The sequence below is a fragment of the Cygnus olor genome, chromosome 1, assembly GCF_009769625.2.
Source record: "Cygnus olor isolate bCygOlo1 chromosome 1, bCygOlo1.pri.v2, whole genome shotgun sequence".
In the NCBI taxonomy this organism is placed as follows: Eukaryota; Metazoa; Chordata; class Aves; order Anseriformes; family Anatidae; genus Cygnus; species Cygnus olor.
The window spans coordinates 29042922-29053682 of record NC_049169.1 but is presented as its reverse complement, the minus strand read 5'-3'; the positions used below and the strand labels follow the sequence as shown (position 1 = coordinate 29053682).

General features: G+C 39.0%; 1 protein-coding gene across 1 annotated transcript; it reads left to right on the top strand.

Moving 5' to 3' along the window:
* Positions 1–1142: 1142 nt before the first annotated feature.
* Positions 1143–10250, top strand: LSMEM1 (leucine rich single-pass membrane protein 1). The gene is made up of 4 exons (XM_040545550.1): positions 1143–1439; positions 3892–4023; positions 7677–7817; positions 9592–10250. Exons 2-4 carry the CDS (start codon positions 3897–3899, stop codon positions 9795–9797), a joined length of 474 nt encoding a protein of 157 aa, XP_040401484.1. The 5' UTR covers positions 1143–1439; positions 3892–3896; the 3' UTR covers positions 9798–10250.
* Positions 10251–10761: the final 511 nt, after the last annotated feature.

Below are 10761 nucleotides of genomic sequence, written 5' to 3'. Positions count from 1 at the left end.
CTCAGTTTCCCTCTTTATAGGACTGAGATGTGCCAATAAAAATGGTCTGCTGTGGGGGGACAGTGAGGGTTTTATGTGAAAACATAGAACTTACATAGAGAAATTACATAGCTGCCACTTCTGAAGGAGCAGATCTTTAAATACGTGAGTTAGAAGCCCCTGATCGCTGGACTAGATGTAGCAGACCCTGCCCTCTTTGAGCTGGTCTGCTCCCTCTGGATACTGGGTGGTCACCTCTGGTGTACTCAAGTAGCATAAAGCAGCTCTGTGGTAGCTTCCTGTGCTCCCTGGGTTTTGCAGAATCGCTTTCTGCAGCACCTCTCGGCAGAGGGCCAGGCACGTGGTTCCCCTTTCCCCCAGTATGCTGGAGGTGCCAGCCACAGAGATTAGGACGGCTTCCAAGGCTGTTAGAGGGAAGGAGGTGAGAGGGGGCCGTTTTGCTGCCCGATTGAGATGTGGTTGGTTTTATAGACCTTTGCAAGCTTAGAAAAGTGGAGGTCTGGATATTGACTTATAATTACAATGGTGTCAGGAATCTTTCAGGGACAGAAGTGAGATTTGTTTTGCGTTTCTGCCCCAACATCTAAGGCTGGCCAGCTTCAAAGGTTCTCAGCATGGAGTAGGAAAGTCTGGGTTGGTAAATGTGTCATCTCGTGTTACCTGAAAGAAAAATACATCCACTGTCAGTTTAAAGCAGTTCAACGTTTAAGAAGTCAGAAAGGACTTACTGTTTTCATGTATGGTCCCTGTTAGCATCAACTGCCTGTCACTTGCATGCTGTAACTCTATGTTCTGTGACATTAGCAATTAAAAAAAGTAAAGAACTATCCGTGAAGGAACAGTTACCACAAACAGCTCAGAATTTATTTTCTGGATGCTGTACAAATTAGTCCGTGCCTTTACACAGTCTCACTTGAAATTATAAGGTGTGTGGGAGGAGGAAAATACTCTGTTTTCCTAGTCTATGCCTTTAAAGTCCTCATAACTGCAATACTATAGAAATGACTCTGCTGCATAGCAAACTGGTTGCTCATAACTACAGTACTGTAGCTATGACTCTGCTGCATAGCAAACTAGCTTTAAAAAGGCATCATAAACCAAAGGGTTAGTGACATATTGATCACCAGTAACATATCTTCCAATTTCCTCTTATAGGATATTATAATAATTCCAATAGAGTAATAAGCACTGAGCGGTATATGTGCCGATCTCTTTTTAAATAGGTCAATATTGTGAAGTCAGTATACTTGGCCGAGATGAATGCTAAATATAGACTGAAAGGGACAGCCTGCTTCATAGCTGCCTTCATGGGTCCTGCAGGAGTGGACGGGCTCCGATAGGTCTAAAGGCAGAGGGGAACAGCAGCACGAGTTTTGTTCTGGTGATTGGCACTGGCTGATTTCTTCCGTACTGGCGTATTACCTGAACGTGGTTATGTTGTAAGTAACGTTTCATTCTCCTGTTTGTTAATTCCTTTTAGATTGATTTTTTCGGGTAAGAATGTTCAGCATCTTCACGCTAAGTTCTAATTTTACAGCAGTCTAAGGAGGAATTTAGAAGTCAAATGGGGAAAAAAGTATTTAAACAAGGTTAAAGTACAAGAAAGAGTGATTCCAAAAACCACCATCAACAACAACAACAACAAAAATGTCTAGATTAGTTTGCTGAGCAACTAATCAGTGCTTTTGGCCAGCGATGGTGATGTATCCTCTCACGTTTGTTCGTTATGTCAGTGGGAAAATAATAATTGTAATACATCATTGAGTTAAGATGGGTTTTCTTCACTGCACTTACATTACTTAGTGGTTTTAAATAATAATGAAATCAGAAGTGTAAAATTCAGTTCATAATAATGAATGAAAGATACTCACATTTATTACAGCCCAAGTTGTTCAGAAGAGTCTTCCCTGAAGTTGCAGGGAGGTACTAACCAAAATACCCAAGAGAAACAACTGCCCTTTGGAAGCTAAAAATAGCCCAGGCGTCTGTGCACGAGGGGGTAGCTTTTAGCATGCTGTGGCAGCACAGGGCTCTGTAATGCCTGCGGTCAGTCACGGATGTGCCTGTGGGGAGATAGCAGAGAGAAAATGGGTGGCACTGCGGCTAGCCAGTGCTGCGGTCTTGAACCTTGTGACATTTGTGAAATTCCAGGGAATGCAAGGAGATGCAGCTCTGTCCTGAAATTACTGCTGCACACCTGAAAACCAGGCACTGCCTTAGGGTCACCGCTGCTATGATCAATTTTCTACCTCGTTTTTGTATTTTTCAGCAACAATTTTGAACAGAGAAACACTAAGCTGTAATCTTCCCTTAAATATAAATAGAAAAGTATACATGTAGGCCTGTCAATCTCCACTATTAGAAATATTCCCATTATCAGGAGAGAAATAAGCACTTAGTCTTCAGTCTTACTAAGACTCAGTGAATATCTACTTGGCTGTGTGCTCAAATATGGCAATCTCCTCCGTCTGATTTGATTTGAAAGAATGGGTGCTTTATGTAAACATATATGCCTGTATTCCTTGAACTTGTAATTTTTATTTAGTTTTTGACTGAAGTGCTGAGTTAGGAATCCAGTCACACTGCGTTCTTTACTTACTGAAAAGGGAGGGAGACATGTTAAAAAGGGCAATTCCACCTCTCTGGGATTCAGAAATCACCCTTAGATGCTTATCATCATCCACCAACAGGAGGCTTGCGTCCCATGAAGTGCTGAGTTATGTTTGGCAGGTAAAATTGAACTTGAGAGATTTAATAAAATACTAAATGTGCTAGAAGTATCTCACTTCAACTGTAAACTAACCTCTGTGAGCGCTGCCTTTACATTTGCTGGCAAGGAAAAGGTACCCTTAGACTGCAGTTCTAAGGTCTGAGAAGACCTATGTAAGTGTAAGGGGAATATTTCCTGGAGGTACATATTTTTCTTCAGTAACTATCAAGGGAGTTTTCAGCGCCTAGTGTAGGCTAGGATGCCTAGTTAGAACAACTGCATCTCCTAATGGCTAGAACTGTAGAGTGCTTCAACACACAGAGGAGACTGCTTAGGTATTGTTTATTCTCTCTATATAATCTTCATAATTGTATGTATTTATACAATCATTCGGTCAGCATGTGCACACGGACTTTGCAGAGAAGCTGGCTGGGCCCCATCCAATGCTTTTCTCAAGGCAAGGAGTAATGGCCTGAAGAAAAGGCTTTACCACCAAGCTTTAATGTATCCATAACTCGCATCTATATGAAGTAGAACTACACTAGAAGATTATTGTCTGCCCCATTATTCACAAATAACTTCATGGTGACATTCCAAGGTGCATAAGCAGACTCATATTCCTGCTCCTTGTCTCCTACGTCCATGCCAGTATTCTGGACGTCTCACCTCCGAATAGTTTGATGCTGAAAGCACAGGACCTGAGTGACATCCTTCCTGCTGCTGTTAGTGAAGCTTTGGCCTTCGCTGTGGTCAGGGTATCGCTCTTCATCTTACCAAGTACCTCCCAAGTACCCTGCAAAGGGTTATTCAGACAACGGAATAATTAATATTCAAATCACTACTAATGAAATAATTTTCTCCTTCTACATGTATATATACATATGTACACATATGTATAATTATTTATGTATATTTGTATATGTATATGCACATCTATATGTGCATTTACATGTGCACAAATACAATGCAGAAATGAAATTTTATACTCATTAAAGATGTCCAGAATAAACAACAAATGTTACATACTGCGTTACCCTTCCCTTCAAGCATGCTGGTCCTTCAAATGCCTTTATTTTAGGGGTTGCTAAAGCTGCTCAGCACTTCTGCAGCTCAGGACACTTACTGTTACTAGTTATTTCACATACTTATTTTTTTAACTTACCTTTTTATTATTATTTTAGACAGAATGGAGAGGCCTTCTTTGGAAATTAACCTCCCCAATACTGATGAAGAAGGAAAACTTTATGTTGTTGATTCCTTAAATAACCTAAACAAACTAAACGCTTGTCCAGATGAATCCCAACATGCACTAGGTATGTATGTGTCCTAGTTTCAGTTAGGACAGAGTTAATTTTCCTCCTAGTAGCTGGTAGGACGCTATGTTTTGGATTAGGATGAGAAGAGCGCTGATAACATGCTGATGTTTTAATTGTTGTAGAGCAGTGCTTACACCAAGCCAAGGACTTTTCAGCTTCTCGCTCTGTCCTGCCAGCGAGCAGGCTAGGGGTGCAGCAAGAGCTGGGAGGGGACAGACCCAGGACAGCTGACCCAAACTGGCCAAAGGGGTATATCCATACCATATGGCGTCATGCTGAACAATATATAGGGGTGGCTAGCCGGGGTGGGGGGACCGGCTGTTCAGGGATAGGCTGGGCATCGGTCAGCGGGTGGTGAGCAATTGCATTGTGCATCACTTATTTCGTACACATTATTATTAGTAATACTATTATTATTATTATTACTATTATTATTATTATTATTATTTTCCTGTCTTAATAAACTGTCTTTATCTCAACTCACAGACTTCACTTTCCCGTTTCTCTCCCCCATCCCAGAGAGGGAGGGGGGAGGGTGAGTGGACGACTGTGTGGTGTTTAGCTGCCGGCCGGGTTAAACCACAACACTATGACAGATGATGCTCCGTGGTTATTGAGTACATACAGTAGGCTGTAAAAAAGAGTTATGTATGGCACTTGAAAGCTCTAACCACATTGTGTTGCACCGTCAACAGCCCAACAGGCCAATAAGTATATGTCAAGCTCTGCACTGAAGAAGCCTGAACTTGGCTTTCACTTCCATTGAGATCCATCAGGCAAGATAATTTCTCCAGTACTGCCCAATATATACCTCTTATATGAGTAACATCATAACTCTTCACAAGCATAAATTCTAGCACACTAAATGCAGCAATAGAAAAAACAGTGAATTTCTGTTGATTCTTTTAAGACACATCTAAGGTTTCAAACCTGTGAGACTTTTAAGCATTTTAATTCACAGAATCTCTTTACTCACAGTTTCAGATATGGGCTCTCCCACTCTTACTGCTTTTATGTGGCTTCTATCTTTGACTTGCTCATGGCAACAAGATTTTTCATTTTTTTTTTGGCCAGTGATAGTTAAAATATACTTGTGTTCCTTGTCACCTGGAAACTTCTTGAAAGTTGGAGTTCTTCAGCAGCATTCCACATGACAACATTTGAATCAGTTTTTATTTCCTCTACTATAATGGCAAATTTGACTGAAGAAAAGTTATAGAAGGACAATTACATTTAAATAAGATTCAAAGGGCCGTAACTTAATCATTCTTCTAGTCATGGGGCACAAATGCCTTTCCAGAGAACATTGAAACAGTTCTCCTAATGCAAGTAACTGGAGTGCTGTCAGCTTCTGGATTCTACACAAAGATGTTAGACTTAAGCTGCTTAATTTTCATATGTAGATTATCTTGGTTTCTACAAGTACAAAATGAGACAACGGGATAAATTGGTTTTGCAGTGTGCCACCCTGCAGTGTGTCTGTCTTATTCTCTTTTGTAGTTTTTAATAAAACAGTGTTCTTTACTTTCAAAGGGTTCTGTGGAATAGTCATGTAAATGTTCCTCCCCACATTTCAGCAGTAAAAAAAGGTAGCCTATTATGTATTTTATGCATCCATTTGTAAAGTGCTTTGGCTCTTTGGCTTCTAGGATTATTCATTTTAGCATACACGTCTTTTACCTTTTTTAAAGCTTGGAGATTCTGTAGTTATCAGTTCTGTAGTTATCAGTTCTGTAGGAGTTCTGTAGTTATCAGTCATCAGTGTTTCTGATAAACACTACATTCTTGTGAACAAGGTCTGTTAGGTATATTAGCTGATGCCCAGTTTGTTTTAAAAATGACGTTTCTAGAGTGTTACAGTACAGACAGCATTCCTTTTGTTCAGTAGCTTTATATGACCTGGCATAATCAAGCACACTAGCAAACATGTTAAAAATGTATTTAAAATGCAAACAACTTTTGATTGTTTTGGTAGCAGCCATGCAAAAGTTTCTTTATGTTTTAGACGGTAAAATGGTCCCACTGTTTGCAGCTTGGCAAGAGTCTGTGTTCACTGACTCCTTACAATGCTGGCTAGTCCAGTCAGTAAGAAACAGTCAGTAAGCAGAGCAAGCACACACCATTTTTGGGAACTCTGTTGATAGCTTAGTGTACTTGAGAGGCAGTAGTAGCAGGCTGTCCCCCCTCCTTATTATGCTAATTAGAAAGCGATATCGGTGCAGGTACTTAGTATATGATGCATTTGTTATGAATGCTAAGGGAATAAACATAAAGTCCACCAAAACAAATATTAAAGGTTTTCTACTTACCAACAGTCAGGAGCGTGTTAAATGCAATAAAGAGAAGCTGAGATATTCCCAGAGATCTCCAGTTAGCTCAGTGAATTGTTCAGTCCCAGGTTTGTTCATTATTAAAGTGCTGTTATGGCATAGGCGTCCTTCCCTCAGCTTTATCACTAAAGGCTCAGTTGCAAAGCCCTCAGAGATTTCTACCAGCTAATACCAAAACATGATCTAGAAACACTTTTCATAGATGCACTTGCTACTCTCCCTTTCAGAATGGCAAGACAGCAATTATAGGAGGAGAAATTACAGTATGTAATTTTACTTTGCATGTAAGAGGCTGACACTAAAATGAAATTACATTAGCTCCCTGCTCTCCCCAAAATATAAAATTAATGAAACATTAGTCAATAAACAATTCTGTTTCAAGCGTGATTTTCTTTGATATTCACTTGAATTTCGTCTTGGTCTTCACTTGACTTCACCCATCATCTTTAGGGTTTATTGCCATCTTTCATTTGATTGCAGTTCTTACTGTGAGAGAAGCTATTGACTTTCCCTTTATGCAAGACATTCTTAAGAGCACAGTAAACTGTCTTGCTTTTCAGATTCAAGGAAGCACAGCAACTGCTTGTTCTTTTTTCCCCTCTTTCTTCCTGTGCTTGAAGGACAAAATATGTAGTCCATGTGAAACTCTATTCCAATTTGGGCAATTTGGGAGGATATATACTACATGTTTTGTTGGAATGAAACCAACAAGACCGATAGAGTGTTTTCAAAGAATAATAATAATAAACATGTTTTCAGATAAAAAAATGAGGCCTACAGTCATCGTATCCAACATCAGGAGCAACTGTGCTGCTTAATTTGGAAATTTAGTCATCCCATGGGTACTTATACCATCAAATAAAAGAAGAAGTGGATCTGAAGGATAAATGTGTAGGATGAATCTGTAACTAGGTTTTCAATCTGATTTTTTTTCTCTCTTCTCTTTTGAAAAGGCTGAGTCCATTGAAACCTTCAGAAAGCTTTCTGATGAAAACTTCATTGCAGTCTTATACATGTAAACTGTAAAAACAGGTCAACTTCAACAAAACTGTGTATTTCAACAACAGAAACATTTTGTTGTTGTTGTTGTTGAAAATGTTACAACAGTTATAACAGATACTTTAGTTTTTGTACATCCAAATTCAAGCTGAGATCATAAAGTTGGTTTCTTCATTTCTCATGGAATATCACAGGAAACAAAGTCTATTGGCCAAAATTGTGATGTATTCTGGAGCCAGAAGCATTTTGGCATGTTTATTCTAACCCACCTTGACAAATGTTATCACTTTATCAAGCTTTATCAATGTTATCTCATTACAGATGAGGAGTATGAGAACACTGGTGGTACTGGAGAAACCACGGCAGGGAATAACACAAGAAACCAATGTTTGTTCTTCATCATCTTCATTCTCACTTTGATCGTCAGTTTGGCACTTGTTTCATTTGTAATATTCTTAATAAGTAAGTAAAACCAACAGTGGTTCTTATAAATATGGGGCCAACTGGAAGAAGAACTTTGCTGAAATGTGTCATACTACCCTATAAAATCCTACCGTCATATCTGCATGTCCAAAGCACTTAGCTGGCTATGGGCAGTGGGTCTTGGTCCTGGGAGTGAGAGCACAGGCCTCTACTCTCTGAGATACCAGGCACAGTTTTATTCTTTGTGTAAAGGTTTTGTGAGCTTAAACAGCTGTCAAGAATTTATCTCAGAAGGGTGAAAGTGTGTTTTTGAAAATGCCAACTGGAAATTAAATTAAATTTTAGAGCTGATCATAAGGCAATGAGTAAGCTTTCTGTATCTTTCCAGGTGAAATTCAGTATTGGTGTCATTCCACTGAAACTGGAATTACACTAATAATATAAATGGAATAGCACTTAAATCAGGCTCCCTGAAGATATTCTCTTTTATTCAGAAAGACCTGAGGGTTGCAAGCTAAGTACTGACTGGAAAGTGTAACTAAGAAAACCTCAAAGAAACAAAAAATCAGATGACATATGTCAAAATTGGCACGTAGCATACAGTCTGCAGACATAAGGGGTGGGCTGGTTGGGCTGGCTCAGCTAGTGCTGCTAAGCACATGGCTACAGGTACAGGTGACCTTGCTTTATGGAACCCTTGCCATCTTGGGGCTTTCTGTGCTAATTTATTGGACAGAGTCTGAGGTGCATTTTTTGATTCACCAGTCCATTTTTGAAGGAATTGGAATCCATATGAAATTAAGATTTATTTTCTTCTATAGTAGGGAATTTACTAGAGTGAAGAAAAAATCCTCATCCTTGACTGAATTTGCTTAGAAGTTCTCAAGGGACAGAATATCAGACAAGTAAAGAACACAAAGGAAATCTTCAGTGGCACGACTGTAAAAGCCTAATTCAAATATCTCATATTTGAATTCTAGATATCTTTAATGGGCTGCTGCTAAAAGTAGAGCCCTGGTATACATAAATGAGTAATGTGCCCCTCTGGTGGAAAAATGGTAAAGTAGTAGTGAAAAGACTACTTACAGGGTTTAAAGAAATTTGCTTGGTCTCAGGTTGGTAGAGACCTGTTCTTTTTGGAACCAGTTACCAGTAGTGTTTGTGTCAGATAATGTTTGTAATCCACAGACATAGATTTGTTTTGCATTGGCACCATTAGAACTAAACTTCTGTCTGCTTTAAAACCCATGGGTAAATTTTTTCAGCCTCAGAAAGCCAAAACAAGTATAGCTCCAGAAGTGTGTGTAATGTATACTGCATATTGGTGGTCCAGAGTAAACGTGCCTCTTAATGCCAGTATTTACAAGAGTTCTCCTTTAACCTAAATGCTTCAGGAAATCGGGTGATACGGCTGTAGTCTTTGGCATGCTTTAGTAGTCGTACTTTTAGAAAAAATATAGGTGGACAGTGCCCAGAAATAGCAACTTGGAGCCATTTAATAAGACATTTTCTTGTGGACACAAATGGAACAGATACACTGCTGAAGACTGTAAATTTTGTCTGAACCAGTGTATTTTATTGTATTATACCGTGTTGCAGTCAATAAGACAGAAAATAAGCAGTTGAAGAATTTAATGAGCAGGTAACTCCACCAGATGCATAACTTTTTCTCATTGGATTCTGCTGCCGTTTTCCTGTTTAATATTTTAATCCATAATAATTCCCTACACTTTAACACAGGAATGCAAGAGAGGGTAGTGATGCTCTTGGCCTATATGTTGCCAATTTAATATGGTACATTTTCTTTTCCCAGTTCAAACTAGAAACAAGATGGACCAAATATCAAACAGACTATTATCTGAAAAGAAGAACATAGAGGAGCTTAAGAAAATGAACAATATGATATTAAAGTATCTAAATCACTCAGGAATGAAGGAAAAGGGGAGACACCTCTTCACAGAGTCTCCTGATCTTCATGATTTCTTCACCCATCCCGAGCTGAAAGTCCCTGTGGAATAAATCTACTTCAGAATGAAATTCAGCATCACTCTGTTCATGCACTCGGATGTTTCCATATGATACACAGGCTACTTAAACATTCTGATATGGTCACAGGAACACTGGAAAGGCTATCTGAACGAGGAATATTAGAAAAGAATATTTGGTCCTGTTTCATGTAAATAGAGATTATGAAAACTAAGCTCGTATAATCCAAAATAAACAGTGGATGGTCAACAACTTTCAGGAGAGTTTCAGATTCTCTGAGCATTGTTAATTGCAGGTTTAGGGGCTTAGTTTTACTTTAAATGTAAAGTAAATTTAAGTGAATGATAACATGAAATGGTGATTTTTATTCAAATGATTCCAGCATGATCTTGTTCACTTTGGAACGAGTTCTGTTTGCTTCTATATTATTTGTATTTAAGGATAACTGCAGATTTCATAACTTATAAATAAAACCTGTTGTGCCACAGAGCTTGATGGTTTACATTTCTTTACATCTAAATAGATCGACTTACCACTTCTGCTAAAAAAAAAAAAACAAAAACAAAAAACAGACTCATCTAAAAAACAACCTTTTCATAATATGCCATATTCAGTCCAAATTCCTGATGACTGAAAGCTGATGTCATATAGTCTTACATGGGAAATAGGCTTAGAGAACTCATTCTGGTAATACCCATCTCACAACAATGCTAGCATGCTCTACTCAGTACTTGTTGTCAGTTTCAGAGGGAAGACCAAGTGTTTTATAAAGAAATGTGGGGAAAACGCTAGCTGTACTTGTACTCTTCCCTGTAGTTTCTCTTGGCCACTACTGGAGAAAGACCACAGGGCCAGATGGAAATCTGGTCTGAGCCCTCCTTTTGAAGTAGTGCTGAGGGTAAAAGCAGCAGCTGATGCTTTCTCACTTTGACTTCATGCAGGTGTGGAGATTGAGACCCAAAAGCACAATCACATAAGACGCTGGTGGGTAGCTTTG